Source organism: Molothrus aeneus, chromosome 12 (assembly GCF_037042795.1).
Source record: "Molothrus aeneus isolate 106 chromosome 12, BPBGC_Maene_1.0, whole genome shotgun sequence".
NCBI classification, from domain to species: Eukaryota; Metazoa; Chordata; class Aves; order Passeriformes; family Icteridae; genus Molothrus; species Molothrus aeneus.
Window position 1 is genome coordinate 17,361,202 of NC_089657.1, and position 22,330 is coordinate 17,383,531.

Genomic DNA, 22,330 nt, shown 5'->3' on the forward strand with positions numbered 1-22,330 from the left:
TTTATTTAAGAGAAACACTGCCCCTTTTCTCTGGTGGAATGTAGTTACCTTTTGAAGAAATGGAACTGGGTATGAGAAGTAACAACATAATGAAAACCTACAGGAGGCTTATGGCTCATGCTGGAAACTGAACAACTGCTGCAAAACACAATTATTTCAGAAAAAAAGTTGGAAACCTCCAAGTTCTATTGATGAGTAACAATGCTCATTACTGGCACAGGAGGGAACCACGCCCCAGGCTGAGCTCTTTGTGCTGTTTCAGACACACAGAGGATGTGCTGAGTTCAGTATTTTGGAAAAACATGAGTCAGCACATAGCTGAAACAGAACTACCCAATACACAGGGAAGTGTCACCATTTGAACCCCAAAAAAGAAGTGAAAGATTTGACAGAAAGGCAGGAGGACAGGGCAAAGCTTCCACGTTTGTTACCAGGGGGTTTAAAGCTGTGTTTAGTCAAGGTAGGTGGGCACCTTGCTTTGGACCACCACAGGGAACAGCTCCAGGTAATGATAAAATGAAGATTCCTCTACATTCCTTCATTAATGCACATAGAGGCAATATCGAAAAGCTTTAATTTCAGGTACCTCTGAAGAAAGGTTTTACAAATTACTTCATCTCTCTGGTCACTGGCATTTCAGACATAATGTGAAAAAAACATACCACAAATTAAAACTGATGCTGTGGGATTGAATAGAAACCTAACCAAGAGACAATGAGTTGTGGCAATAATTAGTGTCCTCAGAAAGTTGTTCTAATGAATATTAATATTCTGCAATTAGGATTCAGTTACAGTTGAAAATTAAGCTTTTTAAAATGTAAATACCTCCCAGCCACACACATCTCCGATTGCAATTTTAGGTTTATTCCCACCTAACAATGTACCCTATGCTTTTTGCAATGTATTGTTAATATTTGTAAATATGTGAAGGAAACCTGTGTTTAATATCTCAAGGTTTACCAGCAGTATTTCATCTTTTCCTATATTTTTTTCCATAAGGATATTTGTGACCACTGATTCCAGAAGGAATGCAGTAACTGGTACAGGTTTCAGAAGTGCACTGTGCTGCCAATCCCAAATTCCCCATCTCATGTTTTGTGCTGACTTTAACAGTTAGAAAATTTTTTCCCCGTTGCTACTTTTTTCCAACTATAAACTTGTGTGTTTGATGTTAAAAAGAGTAAACCACATAAGTAATTGCAAAGTTTAGGATTCTGTCTTTGTCTCTGATCAAAACCAGGCAGCAACTGCATGGATTCATCATGACAACTAAGAGTAAAGCAATTTAAAAATATCATTCCTTTCTTATATTTCATTGGAAGGTTAAAAAACCGCTGCAGTAATTTTCAGTTGTCTCTTTTTATTCCAATTCTTGAACGAAGCAGAAATAACCTCACATTCCTGAATGTGGATGTGTTTTTTGACTTATGGAAATGATATTTTTATCAATGTTTTAATTAAATAACAGATCCAACTTCAACACAGCCCTTCTGTAAGTAACACAGCAAGCCAGAAGGCATAAGTAAAATATCTATTAATAATATAAATGTGAGAGAAAGCTGTAAAAAATAAGGATGACTGTGGAACATTTAAATCTATAGAATGTACTTTTGGTGTCAGGTGAGACATGGTAACAGGTACCAAGGTCTGGGCTTCCCCCAAGGAAATGGATATTTTGCAAGCATATAAAATGATCAGAGGTCTGCATATCGCTACTGCTCACCTATGGCACCACAAGGGAGATAACACAAAGAGTTTCAGGACAGAGATGAGAAAAGGAAAATCTGTATATGCAGGTGGCCACTGCCCTGTAGTGCCCCATAGCAGGCTGTAACATGTACAGACACAATATTGCAGAGTTAAAAAGGAAGGATGGGGACTACCAGTTATCCTTTGATGCTCAACAACAAAAGGACAGGACAACCAGATTGTAATTATTAAATAAAGGTATAAAGTCTGCAAAATGGAGTCAGAAGGGAAGCTGTAAACTTTGGCTGAGTATTTTGAAATGGCTGAGAAAAGAACTTGTGAGGGTGATAGGGGAGGAAGGGCATAAAGGAAGAGAAGGCAAAGCAAATCTTGAGATCTTGGGCAGCCAAGAGGGGTTGCCTCTGTCCTTGTTTGTGGGACCCCAGGACATCCCTCTGGCTGTCCAAGACCCCTACCAGGGGGCTCAGAGACCCTGGCACGGAGCCCAAAACACCTGTGGGTTTGATTCTGACCCATGGAGCAAATTACCAACCTTAGATGAAGATCAGCAAGCCACAACAGTTTAGGTAGAATAATAGTGAAGTTATCATGGGGTGAAGAAGTAGGTTTTAGGGTTTTTAGGATGGGGATTCAGGGGGCAAGATGGAGGGATCTGGGTGTGTCCAGCCTTTCTCCTTCTTCTTCTTGGCCTCCATCTTCTGCTGTGATGTTGGCATTTACAGATTGGTTTAGAGTAGCAGCTCACTGTCTAACATGGGTGATGGGTATTGGAAAGTTATTGTAAACACTGTATATGTAGTTTTTAGTATAAAGACACAACACCACCCTGGGGACAGGCAGAGTGCCTGGAACTGTCCTGCTGCATGGACCTCAGCAAGGCAGGAGAAAATTTTTTATAGATAAGAAACAATAAACAACCTTGAGACCAAGAACTGAAGAGCTCTGACTCATTCTGCAAGTGCTTGGGCTGGAAAAAGAGACTTCTAACATCTCTTGGGGTCACAGCGACCACCAAAAGATCCCAAGACTTGTTGCCTTTCCAACCAGCAGGACCAAGCCCTGCTCTGGCCCCTTGCCCTGCTCCCAGCAGCAGGCTGGACTCGCTGGCCTGCCTGAGCTCCTGAGTGCAGCCAGGGGAAAGGTGGGGAGGAGATTCCAGCCCCACAGAATGCTCAGGGCTGGCTGAAGTGAACCCTTGATTTCCTCTGCTCTGCTCAGCCAGGCTATTCCTGTCATCCACTGCCTCAGTGAAGGCAATTCCTGCTCCCATCCCACTCGCTCTGGCCATTCTGCAGATAAAAGATTCCATTCCTACAAGGTATGATACAGAACTGAGTTTCATGCTCTCTGTATGCTGTGACCATAAGCAGTCATTTCAACTCTTCTTTCTCTGTATTTTTCATACATACAGAGTACTCTGGATTCTTCTATACTTTCTACACTTAAATTGGCCTAATGATTTTTATTTTCAAGATATTCTCCTCCTATTCCTTCAGCCTGCTGGCTTTCTTTGATGACAAAGATATTCCACTGCAGGCACCTCGAAGGCTTTTGAGAAACCAAAGTTTTTCCTCCTGTTTCACCATTCTCCATGTATTTAAGTGGCCTTTCAAACAGAAGATGAAAATCTATAAGCTTTTCTCAGCATCACAGATTCTGTTAACTTATACATTCATTTGACCTCCTCTGAGGGTCAGATGGGCACAGTAGTGAATGTTTTCCCTCCCTCCATTGCCTCCTAAAGAAAGGAACAAAATTGATAAAAAAGGAAAACAACAGCAGTATTATTGTACACTGACTAACAGTTCTTGTTGTGAGAGGAAAAGAGAAGAATCCATGCCAGAGGCTCCAGCCTTCCACAGCCATTTCTCACATCCTATGGCTCTTGCTCAAGACACAAACCAACAGTGGCAGTTTGCCCTAAGATATAAAATCATAAAAGTTATGCTAATTATTTTTCACTGCTGTTTAGTCTGCCTCTTCTCTCCTCAAAGGACACAATTCCACACTGAGGCATCTTAACAGACCAAAGCACTCCCATTGCACAACTCATTCCAACAACTGGCTGTGGGATGGACAGGCATAACACAAATTGCAGATGAAACAGAGATTGGCAGCTTGCTCTGCGCTTTTGGATGAACCATTCCCATAAAACCAGTCAATATCAGATCCCTGAGGACACAGCAGTGTTTGCACTCACACAGAAAACGATCTGAACTGTGTATGTCTGAAAAAATTTGCCATCCTAGTCTGAACTTTTAGCAGAATATACAGCTTTTTTTCTTTAGTTATTATGACTAGGTAAGTTTATATGGAAAATTTTAAAGTAAACAACAATATTAAAACCAATCTAATTATTAATCTTACACAGATTTAAATCTTATTGAAAGGCAGCAGATGATGTCCATTCTCATACACATTTTTTTTCCAGTTAAAAATCCTAAACCTTCTTGGTCCCAGGCAGCCACAGGTCACTCTTTAACAGCTCATACAGCTATCAAGTGTCACTGCTCATGGCAGGAAGGTGCAATGCCACTTTCAGGAAGAGGCACCTGTGTCTTGGCAGATCCCTCAGGCTGTCTTTACTTCCTGAATAGAAGTTGAGAAGATAAGCAAAGGCCTCACAGACATACAGTGAAAATCCTAAATCCCCTAAGCTGCCTGAAGGATCTCTTAAGGTGTGTCTGAACCTACACTTCACTAATGAAGACTTGGGACTGTTCAGGCTGGAGAAGAGAAGGCTTTGGGGACACCTCAGAGCCCTTTCCAGTGCCTAAAGGGGCTCCCATATTGCTGGAGAGGGGCTTAGGACAAGAACCTGGAGTGGCAGGACATGGGGGAAAGGCCTTAAGGTAAAGGAGGGCAGGGTTAGATGAGATTGGGAAGGAATTCTTCCCTGTGAGGCCCTGGCACAGGTTCCCAGAGCAGCTGGGGCTGCCCCTGGACCCCTGGAAGTGTCCAAGGCCAGGCTGGACACTGGGGCTGGAGCAACCTGGGATGGTAGAAGGTGTCCCTGATAATGGGATAAACTTTAAGGTCCTTCCATCCAGATTTTCACTCCATTTTTTATGTGACTGTCTCCTTTTCCTTCAAACAGCTCCAGATAAATTACCAAAGTTTAATATTTCTTCTTTTGCCTTTGCAAAGCAGAGCACAGTAGGAACTGGATGCCTATTTTAAGAGACAATGTGTTCTCCCAGTATCTTTCCACCACACACCAGTTAACAATTATGGTTAACTCAATGGTTACACCATTCCATGACTATCTGTCTAAATATTCCTCAGACTGGGAGTTCAAGGAAACTACGGATTTTTAATGTCAGCAGAACTCAGAAAACTCGGTGTCCCAGGTGAATTTGTCATTTTGAAGCTCAGCAGACCCATCCCAGACCCCCTGGACCCTCGGAGCACCTGGGGATGCAGGAAAAGGCCCTGCTGGCACACACAGGACCTGTGGTAATGTACCCTTAACTCCCTCCCTTCTCCTCTCTGGATCACCAACTTCCCTGCAGCTTCTGCAGAGCTGAGCTTCAGGATCATGTTTCAGGATGTAATTAGCCTTACAAAGAGAAAAAATGAAGGGAAAGTGCTTCAGTCGTTTTATTTTCCATGCATAAGCTATAACTTGCAGTGAAATCATCGCTGTAAATGGACAAAAGAAAAACTTTCCATGCTAAAACTTGAACAAAAAGGCTTGCTGCTTATAGATGACAGGCTTTAAGTGCAGGAGGGGATTAGGAAAACATGAATTGAAAAAAAACGTTCTAACTTTATGAAATGTTTTTATGTTAAGGCTACATCTGCCAAAGTGTATTAGATCTTATTATTTTATATAAATCTACATTCAAGTCATGCCACCTGGAAACTAAACTTCTAAATACATAACCCATCACTGAATAAAACACACATTTTTTGTTTCTTTTGCAAACACTCCATTTCCTTGTTCCTTATGTGGCTGCAGCAGTGGAAAAGGATTTCCAGCTGTGCCTTGTCAGCCTCGGGACCAGAGGCATTGTGCTGCTCCTCATTTGCCCGAGCGAGGTTCCAGCGCTCCCAGCACCAGCACAGGCTCTGCACACACAGCTCAGCCCTGGCTCCCCAGGGGAAGAAGCTATTCCAGACTTAACTAAGGAATCAGCTCACATGGTTCAACAATCCCTACAGTTTCTCTGTTTGTTTTAAAGATATCACTGAGATTTTGTTTCATTTGCAACGGGAGACTAAATGACAGCAAGCAGAATCTGCTGTTAGGTTAGATTACAAGGTAAAATGTTTTACATTTTAAATTACTGCTTAAAGCATGGTGTTGTATGGCTTAAACTTCATGTTAACTTTGCAAATATGTAATATTTGGAATGAAATGATGTGGGCTATATTTAGCAATACTGAAGAGAAATGCCTTTCTAGATAAAGTGTGCAATACCCGTTGAGCTGCTTTTTGTTCTGTCTGAATGTTTGCCACGCACATCCAACTGAAACTAACAGAAAGTGCAACTGGTCTGGCTGCTGTGGGTAAATGTCATTAATTTCTGTGCAATGCATTTAAAAAAGAGTGAGTGAAAAATCTTAGTAAAGCTCTTTAACCCCTGTGTGTCAGGAGAAATCATGCTGACATCTTAGAAATGTGTTTGCATTTTGACTGAATGGATGAAGATAGATTATTTAATAAATTCTGATACTCTGGCATTTCTAAAGGGTCTCTCCTTTAAAAATTAACTATTTCTGTTAACATAATAGGAAACTGACAGGTACTGAAGATAAAGGTACAAATTACTGAACATATTACAAAGTAAAAGTAAATACTTTCGCATACTGTTCCTGATCTAAATATTTGTGGGTAAAATGAAAAAAGGTAAAGCAATGCAGCCATGTTGACTATCTGGCAACACAAACAGTTAATGATTTCATTACACTGGCTATCTCTAATTGTATTTTACTATGCAATGATTTATTATGAAAGTCATAAATTGAATAGTCTGAATTTTCCCCAAACTAAAAGCTGGCTGGCCCTATACAAAATACAGACTCCTCCTGAGAGATAATCTGAGCATCCCAGACATGGGCAGGAAAGGCCCAAAGCACCCAAGGCCTTTCACAATTTGGGCCTTAAACTGTAAGGCAGCACTTCTCAACTAAGCCAAGGAAAGGAACTCACTAGCCCAGTGTTTTGCATGCAGAGAACATAATTTGGTTGAAAATAGCAATATTAAGCTTTCACTGTGGAAGAGGTAAATTGGTGTAAAAAATCAGCATATAAACTCACATATATGAACAGGATTAGTTTATAAAGACTTTTTTTTGGGGGGTGTGGTGTGTTTTCTGTTGTTTTGTTTCTGATTTTCAAAAATTTGTATTTATAAAGTACTTTATGAAACCAAGTTTCATTTTATAATAATTTGCTTTACTACAGAATTTTACTCTTTAAGTTCCTAGCAAAACATCTATTAATGTACATTAACATCTGTACAGTTCATGTAATATAATTCACTCTATATTATTCCTGACTTTTTAAAAAGAAATGAAGAATGGAAAAGTATTTCTGTCATGCCATTATGTGCCTCTGGTCACAGGAAGAAATGGTTAAATGTTAAAAAAGCCCAAGTGCAATGTAGCAGCACTGTAAGTGCACAGCTCTGGTGTTATTATAGAGTATCCCAGAAAAATGGAACCATAATTAAGATGTCAGAAACTTGACAGAATGAACACACATGGCCAAGCCTTTCCTTTGTACATCCAGTTTTCCCTGAGGGCTCTCAGTGTGTCTCAGCCCAGCCTGTGGAACAGAAGTTTCCTGTGTAATTTTACAGCCACTCATTACCACGCAAGGTAGACACCAAAGGCTTTGGCTCATTTCTCCTGAGGCACTCAGAAACGAGCACTTTCTCAACAAGATCAGGCGTTTTCAGTGCAGAGGGCAAGCTTCTGCATCTCTCTGAGATGTTAACTTACAATAATTGCAGTAAATAAAAGGCCATGGAGTCTATACAGCATTTTGGAATAAGTGATTTCTGAGGGGCAGAAAGCAGCAAACTAAAGTTTGGATTCATTTCAAAACCCGCCATTCCAGGAGATGCTGTGAATATTTGTGTGAGACGCTTGCATCTCAAATTCCCTTCATATAGAAATAAAAATATTAACTTCAAATCCTACAAATTAATACCTAAACTTACAAAAACGTTTTAATTTTAAAATAGTTGATCACAGAAACGACAATATTAAAAAGAAGTAAAATGCATACTCTTAAGCTGATTTACTGCCAACTTCTCATTTTAAAACACGAGAATAAAAAAAATATATGAGAATTATGATGTGGAAAGCATGGAAAACATGCAATCAATCACATGCCTTATATTAAAGAACAGTTAGACAACTCGTACCAAAAATGTGACCTGTTCTGTGAATCAGAAAATACCACGATGAACAAGCTTTTAAACAAAATCTAATTCAGGCAAAGCTGCAGTTCAAGTTCCTGAAATAATACTGTCCAGTATTTACACAATATTATTATAATAAGATTAACTCCAAAGTGAAAGATGACATGCAAAGCCAGACTGATGAACATTAAGTAAAAGCATTTTTTAATTCCCTCAGAACTTCTTCAGAGAAAAACTATGGCCATGCTCTAAGCCTTGTCTTGGCCACAAAGCCCAAGAGCTCCAAGTCCTTCTCACTCTCCCAAGAACACAAATGTCTCCTGTCTGTGCTGTCTCAGCTAAAACAGGCCACAGGACAACAGCATTTCCTTTTTGAAAGAATTATGCAACACAGCTCTGACAGATCATTAATGTCTCTGATGTACAGGCTCTTACTTCCACACTGGTACAGCAATCCACTGCTGGATTTCTTTCCTTGTTGTGCTCCTGAATCCTGACTGCTCTGTTTTGGAATGCCACCTATTGGCGACAGTAAATGTAATTTTTCTGTCACAATCATAAGAAGGCTCAATTATTTTGAATTTTTTAATAAGTAAATGCAGAACACAACTCAGTCTAGACTGACCATACTAGAGCCTATACTTCATAAAAACTTCCCCTGGAAAAGCAGTTGTGGAATGTCACAAATAGCACAATCTTCCTGAAGGTCTCCTCTGCAGAACCAAGCAGATCCTGTTAGAGAAGAGGATGGCCAGAGATGAATGGAAAAGCAACTTCTCTTAATTTACAGTGAAAAAGCACCTTGCACAGAAATGCCAACCCAAAAGCTTTTGGGGCAGCACATCGCAAATGAGTTGGGCATTTTTCTGTTACTTTTCCATTCCCTCACTCAGAAGTTACAACACTGGAAGAAATAAAAAAAGGAAGACACACTTTACAGAGCTCTCAAGAAGTCACTTGCTGGGAGCAGCAACAATTACTGAACAGCCAATGCTCTGGCACTGCAAATCTAAACCACCTCTTCAAGTGCAACCCCAAACACAAACCAGCACCTGTTTGATGGGGACTCTTGAGAATCACTACAATCAAACTGGTCACTGGAGCTCTCAGAGGGCAACTTCTTTCCAAGGGGAACCTTGGTTTTATTGACCTACCATTTCTTAAGTTCACCTGCCTTGAAAAGTGGTGTGTGACTGACATGGTCCTAAAAGCTCTGCAGGTCCCTGATTTCCCTCTTTCTCCCCATTCCAGGGCACTCTGTGGGACCCATAGACGATGCAGGCACCATCCCTGCTCTGTTATTTCCTGCTCCTCTGGCTGTGCAGGGATCTGTGCCCAGCTGAAGGTGGCCCTGGCAGGAGGCAGAGGAGGAGGATGCTCCCCAGGGCAGGGCACAGGAGCCCCAGGGCAGCCGGGCTGCAGCCCCCGGGGCCCAGGATCCCGCTCCTCACCATCGATGACAGCGTCGTGGGCGTCTTTGACTCCTTGGTGGGACTGGGCCAGCACGAGAGCACCTACAGTGTCCTACCAGGTGAGAACACAGCCCCTCTGCTCCTTGGGGCTCACTCCTCATTTCACACAGACCAACTCATTAAAGCTTTAGTTTAGCTCTAATGTGGTGGGGTTCACAGGGGTCCCAGGATGAGGGAAGAGATGAGAATCTTGACTCCATATTTCAGAAGGCTGGTTATTATTTTATGAGATATATTATATTAAAAGAAAATGATATATTAGAACTATACTAAAAGAATAGAAGAAAAGGATTTCATCAGAAGGCTAACAATGAAGGAAAAAGAATGATGATAAAAGCTCGTGACTCTCTGAGAGTCTGAGACAGCCAGACTGTGATTGGCCATTAATTAAAAACAACCCCATGAGACCAATCAAAGATTCACCTATTGCATTCCACAGCAGCAGACAATTATTGTTTACATTTTGTTCCTGAGGCCTCTCAGCTTCTCAGGATTTTTCAGAAAATATCATGGTGACACTCTACTTCCACACATTCCTGCTGCCTTCTGCAGTGATTTTGTGGTTGGCATTATGAGGCTTTTTATCAAACCCTGCTTTGCCAGGTAACACCAATATTTCCTGCAAGTTTTCTGCATTATTTTTTGATCTTAACAAACAAGACATTTGTTGGGGTATTTTCATCGTTTCCAATGCATTCCAAACTTGTGTTCCAAGTTTGAAGGCCATTTTGAAGAATTTATTGCTCAATATATCTCCTAAGTCAATTAACATTTCACTGAGGCCTCAACACCAGTAACAATAATGGTAATTAAAACAGATTTAAGTTTTTATTTTTACTTTATGGGTTGCATTTTTGAAAAGCAAATTGCACATGCAAACCTTCAGGAATATTTCTTGATTTTGTAAATAACTTAATAACACTTGGTAGCAGCTGCAATATGGAAGTTACACTATAAGTGGGACCCTTATGATGGAAAACTGAGTTCAAAGAGAAAAAAATCCAACTCATTCAACACAAGACCACTCTTATGCTCCATGTATATTGACAACCCAGATTTATTTAACAGAAATTCAGTAGTATGATTTATATAAAACTTGCCTTCTTGGTGATCCAGAGATTTTCACCTCTGTATTTCTGTATCCATAAATAACATAATATCTGTATTTATGGATACAGATATTTCCGTTCCTCCATCAAGAGATCACACACTAAGTAAAATATTTATATGCAGTTTAATGAATTTTATGGAAAAAAATCAAAACAGAATGCCCTGATTCCCATATTCTAATAATAATAATAATAATAATAATAATAATAATAATAATAATAATAATAATAATAATAATAATAATAATAATAATAATAATAATAATAAGCAAGAATTTAAGCCTTTCAGTGTCACACAACAGACATGACCACTGGGTTAAGAGGTCTCAAATGGCCAAACATAAATCAGCCACATTTTCTCCACAATTACTGTTTGTTGTGAGTCCTTACTTCAGGAAGGCTGAACCATTTAAAATAAAATATTTGAAAGTAAGGGGTTTGAATAGGAAAACTAGCAAAACTCTGGACACTATGGTATTTTCATGTGTGTATTACAACATTATACATATTACTAATGTCAAACATCTAATTTGAAAATATTTTTAAAATTAAACAGAGGAAAATACCATGTAAGTAGCACACACTTCATGTAAGATATTCCAGGGTTTCTGTCAGGACCATCAGTCATGCTGAAATAATGCACAGCTCTTCCCCCTCCCCGCCCCGCTTGTTTCTTTCTATCTGGACTTGCATCCAAAAGCTGAGCTAAAACCACTGAACTCATTTTATTTGGAACTCCATGCTGAATTTACACCATATTTCCAAAGGTTAAAAGTCCTATGCTCATCTGCCAAAGACTGGAACCACAAGGTATTTTTTAGTCTAGCTTTTAAAGTTCAAAATGTTTTCAAGTTAATGTCAGATTTGGAAAAAACAGAGCCTATTAAATAATAGAACACTATTATTAATCATGCTTCAGAATAGAAGAAAATGCAATCCAAACATTAATTTCCATTCTCTTAGCTACTTGTTTTGCTCTTAGTAGACTAAAAAAAACCAAACCCACCCAAATTTACAGACACATGCAGGATGAAAATTAGCAGCTAAATGGAGGTTTAACAGTAACCAGACATGTAATTCCTCCAGATTAGAGCCATGTGAACATTCAAATTAAATCAAACAGTTGGCCACAGCCTGAGGTAATTTGCAGTTGTCCCTTAGGTAGAGCAGAGTAGGATGTTCACTGCTGCCCCATCTCTGATCCCTCTCACCCCCCACTTCTCCCCTCTCACCCCACCAAGCCCAAGGGACTCAGTGGTCAGGAAATGTGAGGAGCATCTCAGCACAGCCTTTCTGTGTCTCACAGGGGTTCTGGGAATCCCAACAGTGCCAGACAGCAGCTCTGCAATGCACCCAAAGGGGAAAACCTTTGAGCACACACTGCTCCTGCCTTTTATGCAACTCTAATGTACACAGGAAAACAAAGGATCATTTGTTAAAGAAGCCTGCAGAGGCCAAGCCTGATAACTCAGATCTTTATGCTTATTCAGACAAGATTTGCTCTGACTTCTGATACACTCTGGTAGCTAAAACAAAAGAAAGAATTTTAGGAAGCACAGAAGAATTTCCTTCTCAGGCCAGATTATGCTCTTCTGGAACAGTTATTGTTTTATTGTTTAACATGAGAAAGTGCAGGATTCGTTTTGTGTTTCTTTTGGAGGTTATTTAAAAGAAGTATTGTGGTGTACTGGCAAGCACATAAACCCCAAAGTCAGGATCCAGCAAACAGCTGGATTGCAGATACCTGGGTGGAATGACAAGGGACTTAAAGCCAACTAACACTTGGCCTGGGCTAATTCCTCTCCTCCTCCAGTTGACATGGTTGGAGTTGCTTAGAGCACAACTTTATGCAGCTGAAATGAGGCAGAGATGTCCCAGATCTTTGAAAAAACAAGATGCAACTACTCAAAGCTTTCATTTCTTGCTTTTTCCATTGTAAGAGCAATTTAAATCAAAGCATTTTTTAAAAATATACGGAATACAGAGGATCCAATAGACTGGAAGATTCTGATAATTAATTTTTATTGTAGAAAACAGATTGATATCCAGTGGTCTTTGAGCAGAAAGAAAAGGAAGAACCTTTGTTAGGAAGTAGGACTACCTTGAAAGACTTTGCAAAATGCCTCATTTTGAGACAAATGTTAATACCAGAGACATTTCAAACCAAATATTTACAATAGTCTTACAAGGTTATTTAGAGGCTATCCTGAATACTCTTATTAAAACGAAACACCCAGGCATGGAGTAGGGCAGAGTGTGGGAAAACAAACCCTGCAAAGAACCCCTCCAAAGACAATTTGTGCACCACAAGTGAAAGTCTCTTGGCATGCAGATTCAGGTGAGACAAGATTTTTCCACTGTATTAATTTTTCATCTGAAGGAAGAAGTCAAACTGAATAGGAAAAGAGGAAATTTCTTCTTCTTTATAAGCAGGGAAGTACGAAGTTAACTTGGAAATGGGTTTTCATCTCAAAACAACACTTCAGCAATGCATTCTTAGGTCAGTTAGAAAGAGGAAAAGGAAGGTGTGAGGGAGTTCAGCTTCTCAACAAGATTTAGAGGTACACACAGAAAAAGGAATATTTGCATGGGATGAAGAATCTCAACCTTGGTTTTCCTTCTCTCAAAAGACCAAAACTAAAAAAGCCACGTGCTAAAGTGCAATGTGTATCCTGGGGTCTGGTGAGAACTGCCCAGGGAAGATTCTGCTGAGGTGAACTCCATCACTGGAAGGAAAGGAAGACTGGGATTAATTTCCTCCCCAAGTCTCTGTGCTCTCCAGATCACTTGCTGACTGAATATCTGACTACAGCTTACAAAATTACATTTCTTTCTGGAAATTTCAACTGGTACCCTGGGGAGATCGCAATCTTTTGTAGATATATGTCCAGGAATTTGGGAGACAGAGTATTTCATAGCACAAGTTGTTCTAGATTATTGCTTTTCTAGCAAAGAGGTTTTTTGGTTTTTTGCTTTTCAGATAAAGCAAATTACAGGGAAGTGGAGATTTTTGCCATCTCATCAGTTATCCCAGAATAGGTTTACTTCTACCAAACCTATGAACTGTCACTATAAACTGAATATTGTTACCCTCCCAGTTCTGCAGGTCCTTAATAAAATTTTCTCATTTAATGTGCAAGATACTAGAAAAGATCTGTAGTGCACAAGAGAGGAATAGAAGAAGGTCTGGAAAAAATACTCAAGCTTTCCATAAGTGGAGATTACTAATAAGCTGAAGAAAATACAGCAATGAAAAGTAAGGAATAATGATAAGATCCTTTCAATAGGGTGTATTTAACATATTTTCGAAATGAGAACAAAATAGTAGTGCTTCTTTGCAGAGTTGTAAATGAGCCCTGTGGGTTCCCTTTAAGCTGTTTAACTCCCGTGTGCCATTGTGTGTTCCCAGGGAAGAAGGGGCAGTGCACAGCTAACGGGATGATCATGTTCGACAGAGCCGTGTGGTCTCCCCAGCCCTGCGTCACCTGCCTGTGCTCCCAGGGCCAGGTGATCTGTGACACAGCCATGTGCCACCCTCTGAAATGTTCCCACAGCGTCATTCCTGCAGGAGAGTGCTGCCCAGTGTGTTCTGAGACTGGTATGGGACACCACAGATTGTTAACACCTTACATAAACACTGCATTTAATGATCCCAAGAGTTACAAGGTACACGTTATCCTGAATTCTATGGTAAAAGCAGCTCTTCAGAGTTTCTACTCAAGTTGACCTCAGTTTTTCTGAGTACTCTGTTAGATGATTTTGATGCAACATTGAAAGAAAAGATGATGCTAAGTATGCAATAGTAAAGATAATTGCATTTCTTTTTTTACTTCCCCCCTACCTTTACAGAACTTTGTAAATGTATGAAGAAATAACAACTATTTATATTTTCTATCCCACTTCTATTTACAAAGGATCAATCAATAACTACTGGCCATTATTGATGTATTAGACATACAGAGTGGTAAATCTTTGTTAGGAGTGCAAAAACAGGCAGCAATTTGGTGTAAATCAAGAGAAGAAAGTCAATTCACAAGAGAAGCCCCAGAACTACAATCTTGGTATTTCACAGTAATTTAAATAAAACTGGTACCTTTTAAAGGAAAAGGAATGGATGAGATAAACATGAGATGTGATTTCCTTCCTTTCCTTCCCACACTCCCATTATTTTATATCTGCAAAGTACTCTACTCAATCTCCTACTGTAAGAAATATTTATCCTTGTGTGTATTTGCATGTGACACTCTGAGATAAGACATCATAGGAATTCTCTGTAGAACTGGAAGTCATGTTGACTGAGACATTTGAACTCCTTTTATTAGAATTGTCCTATTATGGAAGTAAAAACTGCATTTTGGTAATGGAGTTAATGCATTTCCCTGGTGAGATCCCCACCTGCAGCCAACTCCTCCCCTGACGATCCCTTTTGGAGGAGAACAAGTCTTGACCTTTGTGAATTTTTTCCAAATTAGCTCCCAGTCCCAGACACATTATTTTTCCTCTTAGACACCTCCATCAACACAAACCCCATAATTAATAGTAAGTCAAAAAGGAAGATAATGAAAGTTATATTATTTTTTCCACCTTTTTGTCTGGAGTTCTCAGGAACTGAAGCTGTGTACAAACCCATCTCTATGGTTGCTTCCATAATTTCTCAGTCAAGTGTCTCTTTTCTCAAGCAGCAATTTAAGACCATATTTTTAGTCTTTGAATTGTATTCTAAGAGAAATAATCTATAGGCATAATTTTCTAAAGTATGTGGGAAACAGTGCTTACTAATATTTTAGTTTCATCAGACTCTCCTGCATTGTTGTGCTGTTTTTTCCCTCACCAGCCTCCTCGCTGGACTCCAGTATAATTTCACTGGATGACATCAGTGAGATGTCTGGTGAGTCCCCAGAGCCCAAGGACCTCGACACCACCAATGTTCTGCCATCAGCACCAACTCACATGGAGAAGGATGAGCTGCTTCCAACAGCAGTGACAGAGGTCAGGGACAAGGAGGGTCACAAAAAAGGGGAGAAGAAAAGAAAAAGGAAAGGCAAAAAGAATCGCCGGAGGCACAAAGGGCAGCGCAGAGGGAGGCTGCCTGTCCCCAGAACGGGAGCTGCGGGGGATGAGCAGGATGACAGTGATGAAGATGATGGTGCTTTCAGAATTCCATCTCATTTCCCAATTCCTGTTCCACCCATAGAAGCTCCTCCTTTGCCATCTGGATGTTCCACAACAGACACCACAGTAAGCTGCATTAATGCCAAACTTACACAAATACCTCCCATCTCAGATCCAGACCTAACGAGTTTAGACCTTACAGGTAATTAATGGATCTAATTTGCATGACTTCTCTAACATCATCCACCCTCAAATGCAGTCAACAGCACTGTTAATGCTTTGTCATTCCTTAATATAGAAAAGTTTTAGAGCTAATTTTACAGCTATGCCTTTAAAACAAGAAATGAAAAACATTAGATTTGCATGCCAATGTTTAAATACTAAGATGAATACATCTACACAAAATTACTGTCCATAATGCTATTTTTGTGATATATTTTCTAGATGCAATATTACCTCAAGTGCAGACTGTATTTCATTACTGAAATATTTAATTACTTTTTTTCTTGCCTTCTGTCCCAGGAAATAGCATCACTACTATCTCAGATGAAGCATTCAATGGGATACCTAATTTGGAATGGATTGATCTGAGTAAAAATAACATTACCTCTCCTGGCATAGGTCCCAAAGCATTCAAAGTAAGAAAGCCTAACTCTTCTGCTACCCTCTCCATAATTGCTGCTTAAAATAATGTTTTTGCTTTTCAGTTTTTGGATCTAAACCACTTTGCACCTTGTATAAGTAAGCATTGTATAATTCAATAGCTACTTTGAGAAATCTCTCAGCATAATCAAGAATTAAAATTAAGATATAATTTTTCATACCAATCTTTTAAGCTGCCTTAAGCATAATAACCCTCAGTTACTGAAAGCTGCTGTCCTTCTGCCTGAGGAAATTTGCTGACCTACAGAAAATGATCAGTTTGCTCACAGATCAAGAGGATAAGCATGTAATTTCTAAATGCATGTACTTTGAAGTCCTAAATCCTGCCCAGTGTAGTGAGGCAATACTTCCACAATTCACAGAGAGCAGCAGGAATGCAAACAATGATCCTGGGGAGCTGCAGCAGGGCTGTGGGGAAGCTCTGAGTTACATGTGACATTACCTGGCACTTTTGTTAATATTTAGCAGAAAGTAACCTATTAATTAGACTGACAGGAAAAAAAATAATAGTTTTTCATTCAAAACACTGGATACTACAGCACTGCTGCTGAAAAACCTTAGAGAGTGTGTGTTTAAGAAAATCTTAACTCGATATTTAACTGCATATAGTGCACCTTGATAATATAAATGCTCTTCATCCCTGTGATAAGATCCTGAAAAAGCTGAAACGTTTGTATTTGGATGGAAATATGCTGGTACTTATTCCCTCTGAATTGCCATCAACTTTGGAAGAAATAAAAATAAATGACAACCAACTTCATACCATTGATGAAGACGGCTTAAAAGGTATTTCAAAAAATTACTATCAATCATATGAACAGTCAAAAATAAATTTGAAAAGCTGAATGTTGAACCTGGTTTGACATAGAAAAATAATTGCTAGCTTTAAAGTGCCATTTCTTTAACAGGCAGCAAAAGCTGAAAGACTTGCATGACAAAGTATTTTAAAATTATATTTTCCCCTAGGAGCAACTGCTCCTCTCCCAAAGTAGTTTATATTTAAGGTCACTGAGTGGAGGTGAATTTGAAGACACCACTTATCCCCACCTTTAACCTGATGGCTTTATATGTGGTGAAACCATTTTAGTTATTTTTAAATTGCATGGAAGTGAACAGAATTTGATGTCCATATAAAATAAAGGAGAATATAATTGGAATCAACCATGATCATTTGAAGCCAGTTCAAACACAGGCTGAGAGGAAAAAAAGAAAGAAGAAAGAAAGGGCACCATCCATGTCAGAATTTGATGGACTTTTTTGCTTCTTTTCCTCTCCTGCCAAAAGGGTCCCATCTAAACTGGATCAGCTGCTGCCCTTTCCATTTGGACTGGGAGAGGAAAATGTAAATAAAGTGTGGTCAGTCTCTAAAGCTCTACAAACCTATGAACAAGTCCAAGATTATGAGACAATAAAATCAGTTCATTTTTATTTTTCATTGCTGTGAACTGATCTGGGTAATGTTTAAGACTGTTAAATTGTGAACGTGTATTTTAACAAGATATAAGATGGCATTAATTAACTGAAATGAAACTTTTTCTCCTTAGGTTTAAAGAACTTGGTCACTCTGGAATTAGAAGGAAATAAACTTAGTGAAGCAAATGTCAGTCCTTTGGCCTTTTATCCTTTGAAAAGTCTTTCCTATTTGCGACTGGGAAGAAATAAATTTAGAATTATACCACAAGGTCTTCCTGCCACTCTTGAGGTAAAAAAAACCCAAAACAACCAAAATAAATACTAAGAACAATAACCCAGCCAACAAACACCCAAAGAGATGAAATTCCTTCTCTTTGCCCTTTCAAAGCAATATGTAGTCTCACAAATGAGAAAACAAAATAAAAGCTTTGAAAAATTGTGTTTCTGAAGGTGCCACTCCAGCTACAAACTGACTCTGGTTGAGATTCAGAATTAACATAGACCAGGGAATACAGGGGACAGGTAATTGCTGCACTTGGAATTTGCAATGGGAAAACTCAGCCCATTCTGATCTCACAAATTTTCTTCCCAAATGCACTTACAGGAGTTATATCTTGAACATAATCAAATTGAAGAAGTATCAGAAATTTGCTTTAACCACACCAGAAATATCAACATCATTGGGCTAAAGCATAACAAATTAGAAGAGCACAGGATAGCACCTTTGGCTTGGATAAACCAAGAGTAAGTACCAGACGTTTAAAATACATTTATTTCATTTTTCTCTGTTTTTACTGAGTCAAATAATCAAATAAATATTTGCACTTCATTACTTTTAACTTAGAATTGTAATTATGCTTTGATTTGTTTTCCTTTGCTAACTTTTCTAAATTTCCTTTGCCTCATTGTATAATCTAGAAGATACTCAGTCAGCTGTCAAATAGAAAGATCATCTCCCTCAAATCTGTACCATATTAACATAAAAGTCAATATTTTTTCTGACCACCTATTCAAAGATGAACATTAATTATAAATAATACTATATACAATTATATGGTAATTTAGTATTGATACATAATTATCTCAGAGGTAATTTAAAATTAATTTAATACTACCCTAACCTTATTTCCCATTGGATTAAAAATTATAAAAGTCAATAAGATGAAGGGAAGATCGTGCAGCTGCATCGTCTAAGAGCAGAACATAAGCAGAGAGAGCAATGAGAATGTAAGCAGTAAAAGATGATAGTGCTTTTGATTTTCCTGCTAAATAATTTGCCAAGCTGAGCAGGGTACCTGGCCATCACTGGCAGCTGCAGCCCTATCCCTTGATTCCTGAATTTGTGAATTGCTTAAGCTGAAAACAACCACCCTGTTACTACTGACAGCATCTCTCATGCCTGGAAGTGAAGCACAGGGGACTGATTCATTCCCACAATTCCATTTCTAATGGGCTTCAGAACAAAGCTTAAAACTCCCTGTTAATGGGATAATGACTGGAGTCCCAAGGTAATTCCAGTTTTTCAGTGGAACTCATTGCACCAATCCCAAATTACTCCCATGGGATTCCCCTGTTCTGCTCCCCACCAGCCCCCCATCCTCATTACTGGAGATCTCTTCCCATCAACAAAATCCTTGTGCTTGATTGGTAATTCATGACTTCATTATTTCTATTCCCAGAGTAAATATGCATGACCATGTTCCATAAAACACATTCTGCCCCATTATCAGAATCCAATTTCCTTTGGAAATGTCATTCCCTGGCAATGTCCCGAAGCAGAGCCTTGCACAGAGCACAGCACTGCCAGGCCAGGAGCTCAGGGGGGTTTCAGCCTTTTTTTCTTTTCTCCTTTAATGCAGGAACTTGGAGTCAATTGACCTCTCTTACAATAAGTTGTATCATGTTCCCTCCTACCTGCCAAAATCTTTACTCCATCTGGTACTTATAGGAAATCAGATTGAAAGAATTCCAGGCTATGTGTTTGGCCACATGAGGCCTGGGCTGGAGTATCTCTACCTGTCCTTTAACAAACTCACTGATGATGGCATTGACCCAGTGTCATTTTTTGGAGCTTACCACTCCCTGAGGGAGCTCTTTTTGGATCACAATGAATTGAAGGCTGTACCCTTTGGGATTGATGAAATGAGAAAACTACGTTTTCTAAGACTCAACAATAATAAAATAAGGTAATTTCCAAGCTCTTTTTTACATTAATGACATTAAAATAAATAAGATATGCTTTGCTTTAGGAATTTGTTATTTTTAAGTAAATATTTGTTACAAAAATCTGAAGGAGGAGCTGAATGCTGAGTTTTCTTCTGCAATATTTCTTAACATGACAGAAGAAAGATTTCCCCCTTCCTCGCAGTTACTGAAAATGCTCATCATCAGCAATCACCAGCTTTTCTGCTCCTGGAGCAGAGCCCAAAGTGATAACAAAATAATGGGAGGAGTCAGCATCTGGAGTCACCTGGTGAGCAGGTTCCACCAGCCCCAGCTCTGGAGCCACGTGCTCAATCCAGGCTCTCTGTGCTGTTTTGGAAAGGAAAGGAATGACAAGGAGAGAATTCCCATGTGTCAGACAAAGTTTCCATTCAGCAACACCTGGCAATATTTTCCTCAGGAAAACTCAGTATGTCATATAAATGAGAAAACAATGCAGAGAGAATATTCAAAAGAATGAAAGTCCTCAGTAAACATGTAATTGAGAAAATTTAATGTACTGATTTAGTTAACATTTTCAAATATCTAAATAGCAACTCTAAAATAAATGATGAAGTTGAGAGTTCTCTGCAATGATTAGAACATGAATAGAACATGACTAGAACACGGTTCCTCCCCTGTGTCACAGGAGGGTGCCCCCAGAACGCATCTGCAGGACTCAGAGCCACCACGAGGACGAGCATGACCACAGTGAGGAGGAGCATGAAGATTCCCACCTGGAACATGTTCATCTTGAAAACAACTACATCAACACAAGGCAGCTCTCCCCACATTCATTTCCATGCATAAGATCCTATTGCAGTGTTGTTCTTAAACCACAGAAGACCAAATAAACGCCCCAATTGTGCATTGCAACCCTCATCTCTAGAAATGCAGTTTTATTTATTCTCTCTACTCACTGGTCTGCTTATTTCTGATTTAAACCCTTCCTACTAGCATAAATATGATACTGAAGTAAGGTAGCAGTGTGTTTCTTCATATTGTTTCATTATAAAACCATTAAATGTAAAAATTGAAGCTTAAGAGTATGACATCTATTTTTATTTCTATTAACACTATTCTGCTTAAACACAACAGGTCAAACTGTGCCCCCAGGCACACCCTCTGTAAGATCAGATTTTAGGATTTAAGAATATAACTAAACCCTCAGCTTGGTCCTATCTTATTTAACTGAATTTAAAACATTTTAAGTGGTACCATCAACTGTAAAAGTTGTACATAAGAGATAAAAATCCTTGAGCTATGAACATTCTAGCAATGCAGGAATCAAATTTCTTAAAACACACACAGGACTTGATTTTCTACCAAACATTTTGCAGTATTAAGCTCTCTTCCAAGTGAAATTTTAAGCAAAAAAGTTAAATTATTTGGTTTTTAAATGACCCTAAAAACTTCTGTATTCAAACACAGATTCTGATGACCTAGAGGAATGAGCAATTCATTTCTATCTGGATGCTTTTTTTTTTTTAAGCAAAGCACATTTTAATTTTTTAGAATGATTTTTAAAGTCACAGTAATAGGTTCCATTCATTTGTACCATAGTTACTTTATTATATTTTAATACTCTACAGGATATGTAGTCTTATAATAAATTTAAGCAAAACACCACATATTGCTGCAAGTATTTTCATTCAAGTAGAATTCTTATCTTATCAAACATTCAGACTCCTAAGACCCAAAAGAAATTCTCCACTGGATTTGCATGGGATAACACCACTAAAATACAGATTAATCAAAATTTATTTATATTTTTTATCCAAGGTGTGCTTTTTCACTATTAAGATACCATAAAAGTGAATTTTTGGCAAGTGATTTGACTAAGATTATCCCTGTGGGGGTTTAGTACAATGAGTACCAAGCTTGCCTGACATCATTCTGTGGAGGCTGTTCCTACGAGAAGCCCTCAGCAGTGGGATGTGACCTAAAGTGAAGTTACAGCACCAAAGTCAAGCCCCAGTAGTGAGACAGAGAGTGAAGGAAAAATGTTCTTGAAATGGAGCACAACAGTAGCAGAGGCAGGAGACCAAGAAGAAGAAAGAAGCCAAGGGGTGAAGGACACAACAAATGGGTGGGTGCTCACTTCAGAAATACACAGCAACTAAACTTGCACAACATTTCTGTATGTCAGCTGGAAGCAGCTCAAATCCACTCCTCAAAATTACCAATTATATTGGAAGTGGAACGGGCTTTACTATAAAACTCTCATCACTTCTAAACAGTGAGCTTGGAAGAATTTTCTAAACCAAGTAAATGG

General features: G+C 39.0%; 2 protein-coding genes across 2 annotated transcripts in view; one reads left to right on the forward strand and one right to left on the reverse strand.

Annotated features, from left to right (window-relative positions):
- CENPP (centromere protein P) overlaps positions 1–22,330 on the reverse strand; it is a 115,587-nt gene that overhangs the window by 12,515 nt on the left and 80,742 nt on the right. The window lies entirely within an intron of this gene.
- Positions 5,862–21,099, forward strand: ECM2 (extracellular matrix protein 2). The gene is made up of 10 exons (XM_066558180.1): positions 5,862–5,974; positions 9,336–9,615; positions 14,075–14,263; positions 15,500–15,979; positions 16,300–16,415; positions 17,091–17,226; positions 17,985–18,142; positions 18,458–18,597; positions 19,713–20,039; positions 20,705–21,099. The coding sequence occupies exons 2-10, from the start codon at positions 9,360–9,362 to the stop codon at positions 20,907–20,909; spliced, it is 2,007 nt and encodes a 668-aa protein (XP_066414277.1). The 5' UTR covers positions 5,862–5,974; positions 9,336–9,359; the 3' UTR covers positions 20,910–21,099.

What these genes read in the sequence shown, in the direction of transcription:
- ECM2 (XM_066558180.1), top strand. Translation starts at nt 9,360, where the DNA reads ATGCAGGCACCATCCCTGCTCTGTTATTTCCTGCTCCTCTGGCTGTGC. An exon ending in TGATGAAGACGGCTTAAAAG is followed by an intron (nt 17,227 to 17,984) that starts GTATTTCAAAAA and finishes TTTTCTCCTTAG; the next exon opens with GTTTAAAGAACTTGGTCACT. An exon ending in TTGGCTTGGATAAACCAAGA is followed by an intron (nt 18,598 to 19,712) that starts GTAAGTACCAGA and finishes CCTTTAATGCAG; the next exon opens with GAACTTGGAGTCAATTGACC.